Raw genomic sequence first — 21,360 nt, 5'->3', positions numbered from 1 at the left:
AAATGTTATCAAAATCTGTCAGTATCCGCTCACTATCCGTTACCTGTCTGTACTGTGTGTGTGTGCTGACAAAAATCCAGTGTTAATACACAGGCCAGGCTCTGTAAACAGAAACAATTTTGCTAGCTACGGTGGGCCCCCTTTGTTTACATACTAGTTTACAGAGCCTAGGCCCTAGGTGTATTAACGCCAGATTTTGTTTGAGCACACACACAGTATGGATAGGTAGCGGATCACGAGGAGAGATATTCATTTAGAATCGCTGACACTACCTTTAATTTGTCACACTCTTTATGTGTTGACAAAAGTTGATACATCTTATGAATAGCTATAATACTAGTAATGTTTATTATGTGTCTTTAAAGTACCATGGCGTGATTTTGGTTCATTTCTCTTCATGCAGAGACTTTACCCTCTGTGGACATTTACCTGACTGGATTGGTTTTCATGACCGGCATGTATGCTCAGACCCAGATACACCCATTATCTAATGTTCCAGACATTGGACAACTCACAGTGGAGGTCAGTAATGTGCCGGTCTAAAACTTTGGATCCCAACATAACGGGTCGCAGAATTATGATAATGATTTTTTCTGATAAAAAGCTGTCAGAAATCTTTGAATAAACATGCAATTTTGGCAATATCTAACTAATTATTATTAGCTATTCGTCTCTGTAAAAAAAACTAAAATGTTGCCAGAATTCAAATCTTCATTTTAATCTTACAACATAAGTTTTTAAAGAACAGGTTTTTGGATACAGCCTTTTTTTATTTTTATATAGCAATGTAATCGCCTGTAATTGAGTACTCGGTGAATACTTGAATTTCAGAATGTGGGTTGTTGGTTGATATGCTGGTGCTCCTCTGACCCCCATCAGATGCAGCTGTTCCCTGGCTTGTGGTTCAGTCATGCTGGTCACTTGGTCTCAGTGGAGCTGGTGGTCCAGCCCAGCCCAGTGTCCTCTCTGGCCCGAGTCCAGATCCTCAGACCCTACTGTAACCCCAACCATCACCTGGTACCTCCAGGTGCAGTATGCAGATTTATATTGATTTGGATTGAAAGCCCCTATTTGTTCTATACTGTGGTCAGGTGGTAATAATCTCTCCTTTGCTTTGTCAGGTTGCAGCTCTCTCCTTAACCCTTTCAGCTGCTGCTCGGCGGTACCACTGTGTAACACCACAGGGGGCTGCAGCATCGGTCAGTACTGGTGTCACCTGCAGGAGGCGTGTGTGCGCACCGCCAGTCCCTGCAGCCCCTACGACTCTGCCACAGGCGGCCGCCGATTTACTTTACCTCCCAGATACACTGCAATACCACCATTCTACCACCTCGTGGCAGACCTGCCTCTGAGAATTAACCATAGCTCTGAACCAAACACTATAAACGTGAGTCCACCTATGTTGCTTGTTATTGACTATTCCTGCGTCCATTGTGGACTTGATGTAAATAATGCCTTAATAACGAATATACTTTGAAACTAACCCCTTAAAGACATGAAAATGTTTTCCTTTTTTTCTGAAACAGTTGCTTCTTACCGATAGAGGGATCATGGTGTACCCTGATGACATTGTGGCTTTACAACACACTCGCAACTCTGGAACATTTCTGCATTGCTTGAACAGCGAAGGCTCTCTAAACTCCCCGTGGCGCCAGAGTTACATGTCCCTCAGGGGGACAGAGTGGGGAGGCTGGTGGGAAGGAGGCCTCACTTCTCTGCCACCAGAAGGCCAGTGGGTGGACGGGGTGGTGTGCGATCTGAGGATGCTGTACCTGGACAATCTACACAGAGGGACAGAGCACGACGAAAACCTTGGCTTCACCCACAGAGAGACAACCGCAGCTCAAGATATTTGGGCCCTGACGACTGGTCCAACTGCAAGTCTGACATCTAAATTTGAGCTTAATATTATCCACCCTGCGCCGGATGAAAATAATGAGATTCACGTCCAAATCGGTGTTGCAACACTCATTGTTGTCAAAGTCCTGTCTGGCGAGCAGGCCAGGAGCTCGTGGTCAGCCCCAGTTCTCCAGACTGGGGTCCCCTTCCTACCATATTGCCCTGGTGAGCTGGCTCAGGCTTGGCCTGGATGTAAGAGACAGTCCAATGATGCTTGGTTCTCCTCTGCCACTCTGCTGTTGCCCTCAGTGGGAGTTCGAACGCTAAACATCAGCGTGATGGATGCAGCAAGCTCCCAGAGTATAAGTGTGAGGGTGTGTGGCTACGAGGCAGTGACAGGGCTTAGTGTTGAGCCACATGGATGCCTAAGGATGCTCCTAAACACTCCACAAGTAAGGATACAGTAAGATACATTTACAACACACAAGTTCTGCCTTTTTGACCAAAAGTTTTTTCTGACCATGATAGCAGCATGGCTCTGGAGATAGCAACGCAATCTAATCAGAATAATATTTAAAGGCCTATTGGATTGATTGGCCCAAAATTTGTTTCCCTTATTAATGGTGTCTAGAAGCAATATCCTAATGACTTTCGTGATCCTCTGAACTTTCTTGTTATGGCACCAAGATGTAAACATTTGTGGTTTAGTGAAAAATATCCTAAATGTATGATCCCCGCGATAATTTGTTATCACTTCCCTGATCCTTAGTTTCATTGCATATTCTCTCATATTGCTATATTTTTTCATGTTTTTTTTGTGTTTTTATACATTATAGGCATTTATAGCCAAAGTGGAGAGCGGTTCCTCAGTACAATTCACATGGGTAATTGACAACCTGGAGAAGTTTGCCCATGAAGGAGAATCTTATAGTGTAGTTTTCAAGAAACCTGCTGATTATGAGCTTAGGGTAAGATACTTTATTCATCTATATATGATGTCAAATTTTCTTAGTCACCTTTTTTGATCTTCATTTGAACATCATGATGTATGGCTAAATTACATTTAGAGATCTATGTACACATTTTAAATAAAAAAGGAACCTGCAATCTTTCTTTTAGGTGTTGGCATCCAACCATGTAAGTTCCCAGAGCCAGCAAATCCGGCTGACTGCTGATGAAATGACCCCCCTGTCTAATCCAGAGTTCCTGTTGATCAGCGAGGTTGTAGCTGTGGATGCTATACACCTCTACACGTTCAGGGTCAAAGTGGACATCTCCCAGCCAGTCACCTTCAGGTAACGCATTGCATTTTTCATAAATAACCTTCAGTACCCCACAGAGAGAACCACTGAGATGGCATACTTTATACCATTGACTTTAACAACAAGGACTACAACATTCAATTTACGTGTGGTTTATGTGGTTATTTTAAATTTCGATGTGCTGCAATGTTATTTAGGTGGGGTTTTGGGGATGGCAGCAGCAAAGTTATACACACCCAATCTGCTCCCTGTCAGGCCATGGAAGGCCTTATGGAGAGAGGAGAGAAGCAAGTGTATGTCCAGGATTCTGTGAACTATACTTATCATATCCCAGGTAAACACACACACAAATATTAAAGATACACTTATCTAAAAAATGTACATTTACAACTGATGAAATGACTATCTTTTTCGTGAGAATGATTTCTTGTTGTGACGAACACACAGATAAGTATTGCTTGACTCTGCAGTTCCCTTCAGTTCTAAGTGTTTTAGCGTCTTTTAACCCATTGTTTTGGTTTTACTGCCTGCAACTCAACTGTCTTGGCTCATTCTAGCTGTTTGTATTACCCCGTCAACAACAGCAGGGGATTTTTAGTGAAAAAGTCCTGATAAACTCCCTGCACGCTACCTGCAAAGCACCAAAAAACAACAACAACACTTGGCATCTAACTAGTAAAAACTAGTGCTGTCAAACGATTAAAATATTTAACCGCGATTAATCGCATTAATGTCATAGTTAACTTGCGATTAATCAAATTTTTATCTATTCTAGCCTAAATGTCCCTTGATTTCTTTTTGTCCCATTATTTTTTCTCATTTTAATACTCTTATCACACCCATTCTCTACACCCTTGTAATTCAGTGTATTTCTTCTAAAATATCATAATTTGCAATTCAGTGCAAATAGCCCACAATGTAGACAGCTGAGCTAGGAAGTGCTAGGTTCCGGTTTCTGCTTCAAAATAAATGTCAGAATTGACTTGACGTTTAGCCGTTTTGCCAGTAAAATGATTTTAATGTGAAATTACGCTGTAGGACATGTTCTGTTTGAATTAACAGTAACTAAACTGCGAGCCATATGTATAGTTTGTGGTGTTTCAGTTGTTCTAACATTACTAGTTGATGCAACAGAATGTGAAAAAAACACAACGTTTGCTAGACCATAAAGAGCGTTAATCGCGCGATAAAAAAATGAACGCCGTTAAAATGGGTTTGCGTTAACGCCGTTAATAACGCATTAAACTGGCAGTACTAGTAAAAACAACCGATATTATAATATTTAGTCAATTTTTAAGGTTTCGTATTGAAGTCTTCTTTGGGTGCTGATAGAAAGCAATGCTGTGTATTAACTGTTCAGTCTATAAAAGGTAAAATACTTTTCCCCTGTGTTTTTTTATGTTTTATGCAGATGACTACACACTCCATGTCAAAGTCTCCAACCAATATGACAACACTGAGGCATCCATAAAGATAAGCGTCCGGCCTCAATTAAATCACCTCCTCATTTCCTCTTCCCCTCTCGTGCCACTCGTCAAAGAGACTCTTTTCTTAGAAGCTTCTGCAGAGCCTTCCGCCTACGCCGTGGTCTTCACATGGGACTTTGACGATGGCTCTGAAGACGTTCAAGGTATCCACCATAAAGTCAGCCACACCTTTGCATCTGCAGGGACCTATAACGTCACTGTGCATGCCAACAACACTCTCGCAGTCCTGACCACCTGGCTCATTGTGGAAGTTTTCGAGAAAATCTCTGGATTAACGGTCAGCTACAATGGACCCAATGAACTTAGCTCTCCAACAGTGTTCAGAGCTACAGTGGTCACTGGTACGAGTCTCATGTGGAATTTTGACTTTGGTGATGGGTCCCCACTGGGGAATCTTACAAATGGTCCCTTTTCCCATATCTATAAGTTGCCAGGGAACTATACAGTAGATGTAACAGTTTCAAATTCTGTCAGCCAAGCTCATCAGTCGATAAGTGTAGAGGTATATGAGTTGGCTGTTAGTGGAGTTCTCCCTACAGAATGTGTTATAAGTGGAAGAGACATACAGCTTACAACTATGGTGAATGGGAATATACCCATGCTGACTTTCCATTGGCTGTTTGGAGATGGATCGCCCCTGACTGTAGTGAAGGGACAGTCAATGGTCATGCACAAATATCAAAGCCAAAGGATTTTTCATGTTAGTCTGACTGTATTTAGTGTGGTTACATCTGTATCATTAAATACAAGTATATGTGTTGAAGCCCCAATAAGTAGCATTGAAGTGCAATCATCACAGGAAGTAGTGGCAGTAGGAGGTGAGGTATGCTTCAAGGTGATGGTTTCCCCTGAACCATTGACAGGTTATCAATTTAAGTGGTCCAGTAGCCCCTCTAGTCTCACTGCAATGACAGACAATGCTCAAAAGTGTTTTATCTTTAAAGATGAAGGTGTTGAAGAAATATTGGTTATGGCGAGTAACAAAGTTGACAACAAAACAGCCAAAAGTAGTATCACCATTCAAAACCCTGTACGTGATCTGTCTGTGGGGCATGATTGTCAAGGTGACACACTGATGATCAATACATTAGTGTCATTTGTTTTCAGTTGCCATGGCAGCAATGTGTCAGTGCTGTGGGACTTTGGAGACGGCTCTGCGGTGGAGCAGAATCAAAACGTGTCCCATGTCTTTATCGTGACAGGTCAGTTCACAGTCACGGCCACAGCATTTAATGCTGTTAGCCGTAATTCTGTGACCCTTAAAGTGAATGTTTTACTTCCAGTGTCAGACCTTTCACTTCACACCAACCAACCTTATGCTGTGGTAGGAGAAGAAATCCTTATCTCAGCAATTAGCAGTGCTATCAGTAGCACCAACTACTACTGGACTGTGGATGGTGAAACGTCAACCAAACAGGGGTCTTATGAGTTTAAATTTGCTTTTCCGAAACCAGGAGTGTATCAAGTGAGGGTTATAGCACAGAACTTGGTGAGCAGAAAGGAGGCCGCAATTTTGATTCAGGTCTTTGAAAGAATAGAGGGTCTTCAGATTGAATGTCAGAGCCTGACGAACATGAAATACATACCAACCCAAGAGGAACTGCTGTTTATTGCTTCAATCACAAAGGGCTCCAATGTCACTTACCACTGGGTTGCCACAAAGAGTGGAATAAGCAAACAAATAACTGGTGATGGAGAGCTCTTTCATATGTTAGCTGAAACCTCTGGCCTGATGACAGTTCAGCTAAAAGCTTCAAACAAGTTGGGTGAGGCCACCACCATTGTTTCTTTAGTTGCAGTTCAGCCTGTAACAAGTGCACACATTAGAACACAAGCAGACATTGTGCCATTGGGGAAACTAGTGAATATCTCCGTATCTGTGGCTACCGGGTCAGACCTACAGTACTTTTGGTATGTGAAATCGGATCTTCCACCCGTGCAGACACAGGTGCCCTTTCTTCTTCACACTTTTACGCATTTGGGTCATTGTCTTCTCAACATTTCTGTTCAGAATGTCCTCAGCCAAAGCAACGCCACCAAAGATTTCAATGTTCAAGAGGAGGTCCAAGAGGTAGACTTTGAAATTAAAGAAAAGACGCATCCCTTTTATATCACCACAACTAATGCTGTTTCATTCAACGGACTTGTTCGGAAGGGTAGTGATCTGCATTGGAACTGGAAAGTCGGAGGTGTCGAAACCATGTTTTTTAATGCTACTAATCAGACTTTTATCTACACTTTTCCTGTTGCCGGCCTTTATCATGTGTCCTTGAATGTTTCCAATGGGATAAATTGGCAGATGATTTCACACAGTGTCACAGTTCAGGACACAATCAAAGGTCTAATAGTGAACATTTCAAAGTTGTCTTATTGCACAGAGGAACGGGTTACCTTTTTCCCAACAATATCCAAAGGAAGCAATGTAAGTTTTGTTATTTCGTTTAGAGACAACGAATGGATTCATAGTCAAAGCATTCTCAATGAGCCGTTCACCACATCAGGCCTTCCAACAGGGACACATGTAGTCACAGTGAAAGCTTCCAATCAGGTCAGTAGTGCAGAGGTGTCTTCCAGCATTCTGATCGCTGAGCGTATTCAAGGTTTACGGCTTGTTAACTGTTGTTCTGCTGCTCTAGAGGCTCTCAGAGGAATTCAATTCAAGGCAGAAGTTCAAAGTGGAATGCCTGTCAACTACACCTGGAGTTTTTACATGGTGGGGTCTGAGCCCACATTGCTCCTGGGACAACAAGTGACCTTAACTCCACCAGACAGTGGTTTAATGTCTGTAAGCGTGATAGCCACCAATGGAGTCTGCTCCAAGATGCTAAATGCTACTGCGACAATTCAGTGGTCTGTTAATAAGGTCAAACTTGTCAGTCATTCAGAAAGAATATTTGTAGGACATGCTGTCAGGTTTTCTGCAAAAGTGAATGGAGGGAGCGACATGAGATACCTCTGGAACTTTGGAGACTCCACTGAAGAATCTGTGACGGACTTAAGCACAGTCAGTCACACTTTTCATATTCCTGGGATGTATACTGTCATGGTCAAAGTTTTCAACAGTGTCAGCCATGTGTACACACAGTTACTCGTAGAGGTGAAGGAGCTGCAGTGTTCCAGCCCTCAAGCTTCTCTTGTCCAGAGCAATTCTACCATCTTCCGGTCCAGACCAAGTCTCTTTGAAGCAAGCGTGGACAATAACTGCTCTGCTTACAAAACCAAGTACCTATGGGAGATACACAAAGAGTCAGATTGTACCAATGCCAACTTAAAATTCTCCAGAAACCAAGTGATTCTTAAAACTCGGGTTGATGCAGCCTCACCCTTTCTCTCACTCCCAAAGCATACTCTCGATATGGGACAGTATTGCCTGGTATTGACTGTTTCACTCCAGGGAACCCCTCTATTTGTACAACGAAAAACCACCATCACAGTGGTGCACTCGCCACTGGTCGCTGCCATCAAGGGAGGATCGCACAGACTGTGGCCCAGCCTCAGTGACCTTGTCCTGGATGGAGCCGAGTCCCAAGACCCCGATGTAGAGCCAGGAATGGAGGATACACTGCAGTATCACTGGAGCTTTGTGACATTGGTAAATGCCTCTTGATTGGAAAGCAACTTCATTGTAATGGAAATGGTATTACTTGCTTATATTATGAGTTGGATAAAGAAGTACAGTAAAAGATAAGAAATTAAGACAATTGTATTGCGTATTTCGAACATATTCATCTTCATCGAGAGCGATGGAGGTGATACTTACACCTGGGTGTTTGTTTTTTTCAGAACTCCTCAACGTTTCGTTTATTGAAGCAGCCCATTGGGAATAACAGCAGTAGAATAACTGTACTTGGCACACAGCTGCACCCAGGCACAGTCTACATTTCCACCCTTACTGTACACAAAGCAGGGAGGACCCCTTCATCTGCCAACCAGACAGTGAGTATTACACAGAGTAACCTCACTCTATTCTCACACAAAAGCATGATTAATCAACTTGTTCTTATGCATCTCAGTTGAGAAAACTATATGACATGATCTTGAATATCCCTTGCAAATAAATTGATTTTGTAGACTTGGCCAGTTATGGAAGTCATATGTAGCCGCACAATTTTTTTTACAGTTGAAGGCACTTATCACACAAACCTCTGTCTTTTATCTTTAGGTGACCGTGTGTGACGTTCCTGTGCTTCCTGTGATTGTACAATGTGTGTCGTGCTCTGCCCTGTCCTCCCCTCACCATAGTTACTCCAGCCCCATCTTGCTCTCAGGACAATGTGGACACTGTGATGACCAGGTGCAGGTAATGATTCTGATTCTTAGTTTCAGCTTACATCAAATTAACTATTCATTACATTTTATTGAAAATCTGTAAAAAAAATATATAATAATAATAATTAAAAAAAATATGTAAATGTGGACAGATAAGACAAAATCCATAGCATTAGGCAAAATATTTCTTAAAAACACAACACGTCCAAATGCAATGATAGTACAAGTGGAAAAAATAACATCAATAAAATGTGCTCCTGCTGCAGTCTCTGCTGTTATTCATTATCTTTTTTTAATTTGGGATTTCATGCGCTTGGAAAACTAATTTGTGATGGGACAATTTAATCTATAACCAATCATAGCAGTGCTTCATTAGATAATTCACAACACAATGGTTTGTTATTTGCTGCTGAGAAATTTACAAATAAACATAGACAACAAGACATTAAGTATGATCATCATTCATTCATGTGTCTTCTCACAGTACAAATGGAGTGCTGAGGACCAGGCTGGCATGTCCCTTGACCTTAACGAGGTCACCACCTCTACAGGGAGCCATTTCCCTAACCTGGTGGTGCGTTCAGGTGTCTTGCAGCCAGTGCAAAGTTATACCTTCACTCTGAATGTATCCCAGCCTGCCAAAGGACAGTGGGGCAGCGCCAGCTTCACCATACTCCCTAACAATCCACCACATGGAGGCTTTTGTGATCTCAGTCCAGAGTCAGATATACGTCTAATGGAGACGGTGGTCACTTACAACTGCTCAGGTAACGCTGTGGAATCACTAGAAGTGTTACAAAATACAATGTGGATTTGGACCTTTGGCACTTTCAATGGAGGAAATGCAGAAGTCCTCCTGCAAAGTTTTTAATTGGACAAAAATCAATCACGGATTTTACAAGTCAAAAGAGTAAAGGCTTCTACAACAATTAGATTTATTTTTGTGACACCTGTTCTCTTTCGGCAGGGTGGCAACTTGATGAAAGCAGAGCCCCCCACCTGATCTATACTTTCCAGGTGGCACCATGCCAACCAATGGGCAAGGGGTGCCATCTTCTCACTCTATACAGGTGATTACGGGCCTCATCTTACAGCCAATAATAGACAAGGAAGTGTAATCCTCAACTGAATGTTCAATAACAGCACTAAGAAGAAAGTTTCAGATGTGCCTTTTGTTTAATTTCTCTCCGTAGGGGTACTCGTTCAACGTTTGGCAGCCTGGTTCCGATGGGAATTCCTGGGGAAGAAGGAAGCATGTCAGTTATCACAGTTACATTGCTGGTAGAAGACCATCTGGGGGCTAAAGTCATTGCTTTGAACAGGTATGCCACCAGGAATCGATGAAGCCAAAGCAATAAAAAACACCACAATTCTCTTTGGTGTCATGTGCAAAACCACAAATCTCTGCATTCTTGATTACTCCTTTCTCCAGAACTTTGACAGTGGAAAATCCTGCGAGAGACAAAGTTGCCAGTCAATGGCTTAAAAACAAGAGCCAGACAGAGCTGTGGACGTTAGTCCAACATGGCAACCCTCAAGAGGTCATCCCTTATTCCGTCGCCCTCACAAGCCAGCTCAATCAGGTAGTGTGCCAGCATCATACCTCATTAGCAGACAGAGTAATTCAAAATTGTGAGCATAGTGGATGTGAAATTCTCAATAGGTTTGTATTTGCTCAGGATATAGTACTAATGAGTTTCACCCACCTGTCCGCAGATGGAGTCTGGGCAGATTGCATGGGATCTCATGGATAGAAGGGAAATCCGGCAAAATGTGACCAAAGCCCTGGCCTCTCTCCCTGTGTACTCGTTGCCAGATGTTGATCAGATCAGCTCAGCATTGTCACAGTCTACTGTGAGTAATCGCCTAGTTTACTATTGTAGGCAATCATCTAGTTAACAGCTCATAAATATTTCAAAAAAGATTGTTAATATTGAAAGTGATTCAGATGAGACAGCTGATGGATCTCAAACATAGAGAGATTTTTTTGTCCAAAAGGAGGAAACAAGCTAAAATGTTAAAAAGTTGAACTATTCCTTCAACCTTGTACTTCAAATTGTACATGTTTCAAACATTAATTCATTTCTGTGTTTCCCCAAGGCTGTTCCCAGTGAACTGGTATGTGAAGACTGCCAGGTGAAGGTTCTTGAAGCCGTTGGGAAGATGATCCAAGTGATGATAGAACAGACTGGTCCTGGTGCTTCGTCAGCTGTTGAAACAGGAAGGAACATCCTTAACATCCTAGGTGAAGGCCGGCCCCCATATCCTGCATGGAACAGTCACGCCATGGTTGTAAACTTTACCCAATCTATTAAAATGTTGTGTGTTTCTTAGGTAGCATCCTTGCCGCTGCATCCGAGTCCATCAGTGTGTCAAGTTCTCACAAAGCCTACTCAAGCACTCTGCAGTCAACCTCCACGAATGGCCTGTCAGCGCTGGGTCATGCAAGGGCCCTCATGTGCTCTCTGATGCATTCACATGTTCATGGGGAGGCACCCCTCATGCTCTCAACCCCTTACATCAACACAATAGGTTTCCGTGGAGACCCTTCCAACCTTCTCTGCACTAACCAACTTAACCAATCTAACCCAAACCAGATAATCCCTTCTCAGTCATCATCAAATGAGGAATGTCGGTTTCATATCCCCACGTCCCTCACTGATCACCTTAAGAGTCAGGAGACCGAGGTGGTACAGATACTGTTAGGTATGGATGCAGAACAAGGATCCAACCCTTTGATTGCTGCAGCCAACCCTCCAATTTCCACCACCCTGGTTGGCATGGAGCTCACCACACCCCAGGGTCAACCCATACCCATCCGGGATCTGAACCCTGAGCAGGCCATACGGGTCACCCTGCCCAACAAGTACCCTGGGGGACAGGACAGTGGAGGTGGAAAGGATACTTTGGGTGAAGCTGAGAATGGGACGTGTCTCACCGTAACACTCCCCACAGAGGGAAGGTTGAACCTCACAGTCAAAACCTTGGATGGACTGAATGAAAACGCAGGCTTATATATCTCCTTCAACTTCAGCCTGGACCCAGGTATAGTAGATTATTAAAAAGAAATTAAGACATAAACAGTTCTTTGTTGTTGTTGTTTTTACAGATATTAAATTTAAGCATATGCTAATGCTAATAACTATTTGGCCTTTGTTGCTTTTGATTTCCCCCCAATGAGTTTCACATGGCCCCTTTGAGTTCACATTGTCGTTTGATGCGCTGTAATTAGATTTATAAAATATATATATATATATATTGTTCAAAGATGCTTTTAATTTTAGTTTGTAGAATACATTAGCAGAGCACTGTGGAAAATATCTCCCACTGAAGGGCAGCAAAAGTCATACATTTCCCATAGTGTGTATTAATTAAAAATTATAACATTAATGGACTACCATTTCTTGGTTCAATCTTGAATATGGTAATGATCACAAAACTACATTGAATTATTGATACATGTTCATGACCAAATGCTAGTGGCTATGACAGGTGTGGGAAGTTGTGTTGCACGACATTTCTGAATGTCTAAACTCCTTTGATAAATAATGGACGTGAACCACCTTTAAGGTTGATCATGCCTCGCCTACGTAGTAATGAATTAATCTTACCATAACTGAGTTTTTGCGTGAATTATAAATTGAAGAGGCTGTTTTCTTACTGCATTATGCATCTCTAGGAGCTACTCCAGTGAGTCCGGCACATGTCAAGGTAGAAGTAAGTGTGACAGGGCTGGGGACTAATGGATCGCAGGATTCCCTAGTGAGAGAGTGGACTCTCGCTCTCTCTCCTCAGCTCGCATCCACGGAGGAAACCATCTTTCTGTCTCCACTGTGAGTCGCTGCCCTCTTCTGTAACTAAGTGCACTCACTGTTTGATTGCTCATTTTGCTGAAAGATGACTGAGTACTTTATGCAGTGGTTGACACTCAGAATGTAAATTTACTAGTAGTACTAGGAGTACTAAACTTAAGTACATTTGTTTGAGCAATTTTACTTAGAGTACTTGTTTTTTTTTAAACGTATGACGTTCACTCCACTACATTTTGAAGACAATATGTTTGAACAGTTGCTAGAGATGGAGAACAGTACTAGTCAATGTCCCAGATGTTGGAAATGAGAAATTACTCTTGTTATTATTTTATATTATATTAAGACTACTATATTTACCAGGATGAACAACATCTTTGCTTTCAAAAACTCTCTGTCCAAACACATTAGGTATATGTGTACATGGTATTTTCTTTCCAGATAGACATTTCAAAATTGGTTTTCGAGACTTGTCAAGATTGTAATTTTATGCAATGAACGATGATTAAACAACATTTTGAATACTTCATTGGTATCAAAAGCCAATACTCTGATACTCTAACTTTTTCCTCAACAGTTTGAATGGAACAGACAGGCCTCTCTCTGTCAGCCTGTTCTCGTCTCTGCCTGGCGGTGGTGGTCCTGTCCATGCGTCGGTGTGTGTGTTCAGCTCCCTGTGTCAGTACTACAGTGTGGAGGACAGACGTTGGAGCAGTGAGGGGCTGCAGCCACTGGAGGGCAGCACACTCCACGCAGCACACTGTCTCACCCAGCACCTCACCATGTTTGGGGCCAGTATGTTTGTCCATCCAGGGGCCGTTGTTCTTCTGCCGCCGGTATGTGAAAAAACCCAAAGCATTATAACACCATCTGCTATGTAGTGGCCACTATAATAGAAGAGAACTAGGGCCACAGGAGACGAAACAACAATTAAAGAAGGAAGTTTTTTTCATTATGCCCTTCAAGAAAAAAGATTTAAAAAAAAAAGTGGAAATATGATTTAGACAATAAAGACAAAATACAATGTAAAGTCGACTGCGGTAAAGTTGGAAAGATGTTGACGGATTTGAACCTCTGGTATGCAATAACTCACAAGTAAAACGTTGGTAAAACACAAATGCTGCATGTTTGTTATATAAGGCTGTTAATGGGAAACAACCTATTTTTTTTACTGAAATGAGACTTCCTCTAAGCTAAACTAATAATATGTTGCTCTTTATGTGCCACTGGCTGTGAGACGAGATCACAGTGCAATGCAGTTGTCAGCTATTTTCTGTAAAATAATAATATGTTCTAATAACAGTTTGCTTATGAGTTATTAAGTTTGAATCTGTCAACATCTTTCTTGCTTTACGGCAATATTGAACTTGTTATTCAATTGGTTATTCTTGACATTCTATTAACCCTTTATTTCTCAACATTGAAACCCTCTTCCTCTTATCTTTTCTTCTCCATTGGCCCAAATACTGTTCAATACATTTCTGACTGTTATTGACAAATAAATATATCTCAACCATTCCTCATGTGCAAAATAAAGGATTATAAGCCCTCCATCTGTTTTGGTTATCTTCAGCCAGGCGGCCCCGTGCGTAACACGGTGGTGGGGATTGTGTGCGCTGTCCTGGTTGTGATTCATCTCTTGTTGGGGCTCATCGCACACAAACTGGACCACATGGATCGCCTTAGACTGAGCCAAGTCCCTCTGTGTGGACGGCCGGGCCTCTACCACTACAGAGTGCTGGTCAAGACCGGCCAGAGGAGAGGAGCAGGTCAGATACGGACAAATCAATATATATATATATATATATACAGTATATGTATGATGTAGAGAAGAAAAATTTGAAAAAGACAATGGGAGTAATGTAGGGGAGAACGGGGTAATTTGTCACATGGGTTGGATGTCACATTCGTTATATCTCGCCACCAGAGCGCGCTAGCTCTGAAATGTTGATATAAAAAAGGTCCAGAATTGGGATCAGAGGTCACATACATAGATTTCCTTGGAGGAAGACAGCTGCATTTCAGGTGAGAGGATGTTTTGTGTTTTTCATGTCAAATTCAAAATATTTTGCTTCTCAGTATTTTTCTTCTAGGCTTTTACACAATGGGTTTATAACAAAACACTTGTTACCCTCAGAAAGTGTGAAGGGTAAACTATAGTTTAGATTGTGGTTAGCAAGCTAATTAGTTGTCAGATGGTTGTTGGCCTTGATGCTAGCAAGAAATTCAAGTTGGGGTTGGTCGTCAAATTTTTTGGGGGGTTGGTTGTCACATGTTATCTCAAGGCTGCAGCCAGAAAAGGAACCCAATAACGAAAGAAATTGTCAAGCTGTATCCTCACTGACACCCCAGAGAAGGAAAGAATAGAGCAGGAAAAGGCAGCTAGCAAGCAAAAGAAAAAAGGGCAACAAAATCAAAACAACCCAGTGCATCCCAAACTAGACCAGCTGCCAAGGCTACAGAACGTTATGTAGGCCTATTTGTCAACTTGACAATGCAATTAAACATTCAAATTTGGTTCTGCCTCCTTGCCTTCTTTTTAAGATTTTCCCATTAAGATAACATTGTGACAAACAACCCCATAGTGTGTGACAACCGACCCCTTGATGGGGTTGGTTGTCACAATGTGTCAGAGTGTCTTTGATGGTAAATTACTTCTTCATTACAATAATTTGGAAAAAAAGAGAGACACACATTTCTAGCCAACACCTTAAGCTTCAATTTAATGTAGGAATGGCTATTGACAGATGTTTTGGTGATGAGCAATTCTCACTAGAGTAAAAAGTGTGCCTACTTACCCCGTTCTCCCCTACTGTATGAATTATCTTTTTCAACTTTATGTTTATTGAGCAATTTTATACAGACACATACACTCACCGGCCACTTTATTAGGTACACCTGTTCAAGTGTTAACAAGAAATTGACCCGCTGTACCTTATAAGGTGGCCGGTGAGTGTACATTCCAGTTGTTACAATATCTATTTTTAAATGATTTTAAATCAAGCCATCTCTCTAATCATCCAGTCCTTCTCCTCACATTGAATCGCATTTTACCTACAACATTGGTTACACACACAAAACCAACTTCGATTTAGTGTGATGAATGTATTTGAATGATTCTTACTATATGTGATTGGACATGATTATTAATGTTGATGTATGTACCCGTCAGGCACCACAGCGCACGTTGGCATCAGTCTGTATGGAGTGAACAAGAGCGGCTCTCGCCATCTGCAGAGGGACGGGGCGTTTCAGCGCGGCGGCCTGGACCAGTTTCACCTGGAGACAGATGACAACCTGGGAGAAGTCTGGAAAATACGCATCTGGCACGATAACACGGGTACAATGAAAACTATCAAAACGATGTACTCCTTTTTAAACTATAGGTATTTTTTTTGACAATATATTGTTTTCAAACAAGTGATCTTATGTTGAAAGGATATCAGATAGATATATATGCTTTCAGTTTTCTAAATGAAGATAACATTTTAAAACCTTGTACAAGACAACATAAGTTTGAAAACAGAGATTTTGAAAATACCTCTGCACTGGATTACAGACAAAAACTGGTAAAAGGTGTGTGTGTGTGTGTGTGTGTGTGTGTGTGTGTGTGTGTGTGTGTGTGTGTGTGTGTGTGTGTGTGTGTGTGTGTGTGTGTGTGTTGTGCGTGTGTATCTGCATGCAAACAGTCATTCACCATAATCACTGCAAAAGAAAATTGCAAAAATGTCAGCATATGATTTTCATAATTTGTGATTCATATAATCAATCTAGAAGTTTGCTGCTCATGAAGCATTTTTCTCTGTCACTAGTGACAACAAATGTACTGATACACATGTGACTACCAATTAGTTCAAAACAAAAACAATTCAATTCACAGCTATCTCATGAAGCAGGAGATCAAACTCACATTTTCACTCAAAACTCTAAGTATGACTCAAAATAGCCCAATATCACATTGTGTCAATGCAGGTCTGGATCCGACGTGGTACGTTCAGCATGTGGTGGTGTGGGACCCTCAGACTGACCACATGTTCTTCTTCCTGCTGGACGATTGGCTCTCTGTGGAGAACCAGAGGACGGGCACTGTGGAGAAGGAAGTTCTAGCCTCATGTGAGCTGCTTCATTTACCTTTCATATGAATTCAAGGTGGAGTCAGCAATTGTGGAGAATGCTTGTTGTCAAAATCAGTGAAACATCTCTCCATGATCCGCTAGCTGTCTGTAGCATACTGTGCGTGCGCTGAAAAGTATATAGCGTTAATACACAGCCTAGGCTCTGTAAACTGGTAACAAATGGTATGTTAACAAAAGGGGACCCACCGTAGCTAGCCTAGCAACTTGCCTGTTTACAGAGCCTAGGCTGTGTATTAACGCCAGCTTTTTTTTCAGTGCACATAATACGTACAGGAAGCGGGATTGTGAGTAGATATTCACTGATTTTGACCAACCAAAAAATAAAGTGATTTTGACCACAAACATTTTTCCAAAATCACTGACTATCCCTTTAAATGATTTACACAAACCTGTTTCAGCGTTCTTGGTCCTTTCTCCGAACCTTTTTAAATTCATCCCCCGGGTATATGTAAATAAAGTTACCTTACCTTACCTCATAGGCCCCGAGGAGCTTTCTCAGTTCGGACGTGTCTTCGCCTCCCAGCTGATGTTTGGGATGACAGAGCATCACCTGTGGCTGTCGCTATGGGAACGGCGTGCACACAGCCGTTTCACTGGCAGTCAGAGAGTCACCACCAGCGCCCTGATACTACACCTCTACCTGGCACTGGCCGCTCTGTGGTACGGGGCTGTAGGCACACAGGGGCAAAGGTAGTGTGTGGCTTAGAATACTAATCACTATCAAAACTGGTTAGATTGTTATTAGGCCTATATTAACTTCCTATGATTGATTTTCCTGGTATATGTATTTTTTTTTCTACACATGATTCAACATCCTTTCAATAAACTTACAGCTGCGGTTACACAAAAAAATAAGGTTATGATAATGTCGTATTGCATTTTCAGTACAAATACAAGATACTATTATTGTTTTAGATGTATTGAAGGCAAGACACTTCAGGTGAATATCGTAAAAGATGTAACGCACCAGTGCCTATTTGCATGTTTTTTAAGAATCTGACATTTAACAAAATGAACCAATCCTTCTGTAATAACCTTCAGAATAGTGCCGACTATGAGTACTTTTTCATTTAACTTTTATTTATCCTCGAGAGACCAATTGAGGGGTGACCCTCATTTACAATGACGTCGAGTTCAAAACAAATTCAAATGAAAAACCACAATACATACACAATGTTCAATGCAAATACATCAAATACACAACAACAGGTGAAGAGAAAAACAATTGAAACATTTACACAGTGATGAAGAGTGGCAGCAATTAAAATTAAATGGGTGAAAGTACAATATAGCCTAATTAAAACATTTACAGGTAGAATTTGGCAGATTTAAGATAGTTTGTTTAAATTGGTTAAAGGATATGAAGGTATTTAGTTTAATGTGTTAAGTTTAGTTGATGTCAGTGCTTTAGAAGTGTTGATTTTTGATTCTGAGTATTGAAAAAAAAAAAATTTAGATAATGGCCGTCGAAGATGGTTGGATAGTGTCAGTATACAGACTCAAACTTTCTAGGTTCAGTCAAATAAACACCTTATTGTACATTTTGGACCTTTTATTTAGCCTTTACAAATTTGTATTGGTCTGCCTCTAGTGGACCTGTCTCAGCCCGGATGCTGCTTAACGTGGAGACGGTTGCCGTGGGGATGACCGTCGCAGCGCTGGTGTTTCCGCTCCAGTGTTTCTTCTGTTTCCTGTTCACCAAAGCTCACAGTCCGGTAAACTGAAAACATCATAAAACTCCATTATTTCCATTATACTGTTGACTGTTGAGAGAAACCCTGTCCTTGTATGACCTCAGTCACTTTGAAAAGGTGCTTAAATGAAGTTTTGTTCGTTGTCTGCACATACACATGCCTTCAGCCTTCAAGCTTTGTTTGTCAAACAGTCTTATCTTAATATGGAAACAGTGCAAGTGAGGGCTTCCAATTTATCTGAATATACACAATGAAAAGGCTTATGCTGTGTGTGTGTGTGTGTGTGTGTGTGTGTGTGTGTGTGTGTGTGTGTGTGTGTGTGTGTGTGTGTGTGTGTGTGTGTGTGTGTGTAATCCAGGTAGCTGTGGAGGTGTCAGCCCCTCCCTCTCTTGTTTGTCACTCTGTGGAGATGGACGTCTACCTTGGCCAATCAGAGCTCTCCCGCCCTTCCTTCCTGTCTCTGGCAGATTCATCCGGTCAAGTTCGGGACAGTCTTTCATCTGTGAGAGCTCAGACACACACATACACACACACACACACACACACACACATATGCGCAAACACACAAACACACACTTTCTTGTACTTCTATCTTTGACCTAACCCTGACCATCAGAACTAAATGCCTAACCCCAATCCTTAGAGTAACCCTGACCTAAACCGTAATATAACCTAGTCATGACCCTCAGCCATGCCTTTTAAGAAGTGAGGACCAGGCAAAATGTCCTCACTTTCCAAAAAATGTCCTCAATCCGTTGGTAAAAGCTAAAAACAGTCCTCACAAGATGCTTGTACAAGCTTAATAAAAACACACAAACAAAGACACACACAGACCAACACGCACACAAATTCACTTGTCTCCTTCTTTCCTCCTAAATTGTTCTTGTGGTTTCCCTATACTCACAGGAGAGCAAGGCTTTTGACTCCAGTATTCTGGACTTTTGGGCTGCGTCTGGCTTGGCGCCCCAGAAGGATGGGAGGTGTGGAGAGGAGAAGGAGGAGGGCATGGTGACTTGGCCGTCCTGTGACAGCCTCCTAAACCTGCCAGTGACCCCCTGCCTCTCCTCCAAGTCTCCCCCTGCTCTGGGCCCCGCACGCCAGCTCAGAAGAAAGAAAGCCCTGATGCAGCTCTGCCTGGCCTCACGCTCCACCACTGGCTTACCCACTGCTCCTCCTCTCTCTCCCCTCTCAAAAGACATTTCCATCCCCGCACAGGCCCAAGAGGTCACCACCGTTAACCCCAACTCAATCAACACCCATAACCGCAATCTGACAACACTTCTGACCCTGTCCGGTGAGTGTTGAAGGTCGCCCATTATGCAAAATGGTTTTCGACATTAATATGGTTTTGACTAGAAACTCCCAAAGTATGAGAGAAAAAACAACCCTCTCTCTTATTCTCCACCTCCACCTTTCTGAAAACCTGTGTTCAAAAACACCCAGTCAGGATTATCTCCCCTTATGACGTCATAAGGGGATAAGCCATACCCCCTCCATTACCAACCTAACCCAGCAGGCAGTAGATTGTGAAGTGGCAGTTGGATTAAGGGCCAATCACAGCAGACTGGGCCTTTTTGGAAGGCGGGGCTTAAAGAGACCGTTTTAGACTGAGAGAGGAGATTCAGCATGGCACTGTAGGAAATTGGTTCTACGTAGTTGCAACCCTGATTACTATTTTGAACTTCAAAATTGGCATGATATGTTAACCTATAAAATGAAATCACACATTCTGATATTCTCTGAAAGGATGGTTTACTAGTTATACCAACCTAACCTCTTGTCCCTAGCCACATTGTCCTGTCAAACTGAGTATTTTATCACTTTGTTTAAAGCCAACTCTGAGTGAATGAACATAATGAAGAGAAACGTAGATACATGTTGATACAGTAGATCCAGCATGTCCTTTTCTGATTATACATTTGTGTGTGTTTCCAGAGGAGGATCTGTTAATGTCCATAGCAGCAGCATCAGAGGACACAGCAGATATAACTCACAGCAGCTCAGACAGCGGCAGGGATTCCCCTAGAACCACCTCCTCCCTCTCCAACACGTAAGCTTCTGGGAATAAACTATGCATAGGTGTAATGCAACTAAGTACATGTACTCAATTACTGTCCCTAAGTACACATTTGAGGCACTTGTTCTGTACTTTTTTCTTCTTTACATTCATCTGATAACTTAAGTTACGTTAACACTTTAGATTTTAGCACACAAAGACCAAAGGTTTGTATAATAGTGTAGGCTACTGTATATTGTCAACACAGACAAAAATGTATTGGTTATTGTGACTATTTTGATGATAGTCATTTTTAATGCCAAAAATATAATTTTACCAACACACATATTTTTTCACTTTTGCATCTTTGAGCATTATATATCACGTATACTCTCAATACTTAAATACTTTTAAAAACAAATGGTACAGAAATAGATAACTTGTATTTTTCTAGTACGGTATCTCTACTCTAAATATAGTATGGTTTTCAGCCACTCTTTACACCACTGGAATCATGCTAACAACACCACTTCTCTACTCTGTATCACTTGTGTTACTTTGTGCCCTTTCTAGCCGGAGCACGTCGTGTAGCAGCTGGTCAGATCAGAGTGATGACAGGTCTCTGTACGGTGCAGACCTCCACAAGTCAAACCCTCAGTCGCCCCCCTACCTGTACGGGACAGGACTCTACAGGTGTCCCTCTGCTCTGTCTGTGGACTCTGTGGCCAGCACCTTCCTGCCCAGCCCTTCTCCTGACTCCACACGCTCCTCCTCCGCCACACGCATAGGTACAAGGCCTCAAAAAGTGGTATCAATGTTCCCAATGCTCAATGACATTATATGCGGGGGGGGGGGGGGGGGGGGTATA

General features: G+C 42.0%; 1 protein-coding gene across 1 annotated transcript in view; it reads left to right on the top strand.

Annotated features, from left to right (window-relative positions):
• pkd1b (polycystic kidney disease 1b) overlaps positions 1–21,360 on the top strand; it is a gene marked incomplete at both ends in the record, with an annotated part of 31,431 nt that overhangs the window by 1,539 nt on the left and 8,532 nt on the right. The window contains 28 exons of the mRNA XM_080048588.1: positions 404–522; positions 880–1,027; positions 1,122–1,387; positions 1,527–2,291; positions 2,676–2,807; positions 2,959–3,134; positions 3,299–3,435; positions 4,513–8,180; positions 8,372–8,524; positions 8,751–8,888; positions 9,342–9,624; positions 9,825–9,927; positions 10,051–10,179; positions 10,290–10,440; positions 10,574–10,711; positions 10,958–11,102; positions 11,192–11,902; positions 12,537–12,690; positions 13,244–13,502; positions 14,240–14,435; positions 15,839–16,006; positions 16,639–16,779; positions 17,282–17,492; positions 18,394–18,517; positions 18,855–18,998; positions 19,403–19,790; positions 20,432–20,546; positions 21,066–21,280. Coding sequence (XP_079904714.1) covers positions 404–522; positions 880–1,027; positions 1,122–1,387; positions 1,527–2,291; positions 2,676–2,807; positions 2,959–3,134; positions 3,299–3,435; positions 4,513–8,180; positions 8,372–8,524; positions 8,751–8,888; positions 9,342–9,624; positions 9,825–9,927; positions 10,051–10,179; positions 10,290–10,440; positions 10,574–10,711; positions 10,958–11,102; positions 11,192–11,902; positions 12,537–12,690; positions 13,244–13,502; positions 14,240–14,435; positions 15,839–16,006; positions 16,639–16,779; positions 17,282–17,492; positions 18,394–18,517; positions 18,855–18,998; positions 19,403–19,790; positions 20,432–20,546; positions 21,066–21,280 — 9,477 coding nt within the window. The remainder of the gene's footprint in view (positions 1–403; positions 523–879; positions 1,028–1,121; positions 1,388–1,526; positions 2,292–2,675; positions 2,808–2,958; positions 3,135–3,298; positions 3,436–4,512; positions 8,181–8,371; positions 8,525–8,750; positions 8,889–9,341; positions 9,625–9,824; positions 9,928–10,050; positions 10,180–10,289; positions 10,441–10,573; positions 10,712–10,957; positions 11,103–11,191; positions 11,903–12,536; positions 12,691–13,243; positions 13,503–14,239; positions 14,436–15,838; positions 16,007–16,638; positions 16,780–17,281; positions 17,493–18,393; positions 18,518–18,854; positions 18,999–19,402; positions 19,791–20,431; positions 20,547–21,065; positions 21,281–21,360) is intronic.

Source organism: Ammodytes marinus, assembly GCF_949987685.1.
Source record: "Ammodytes marinus genome assembly, chromosome: 20".
In the NCBI taxonomy this organism is placed as follows: Eukaryota; Metazoa; Chordata; class Actinopteri; order Uranoscopiformes; family Ammodytidae; genus Ammodytes; species Ammodytes marinus.
The sequence above is the reverse complement of the archived record's forward strand: the minus strand, read 5'-3'. Positions and strand labels throughout refer to the sequence as shown.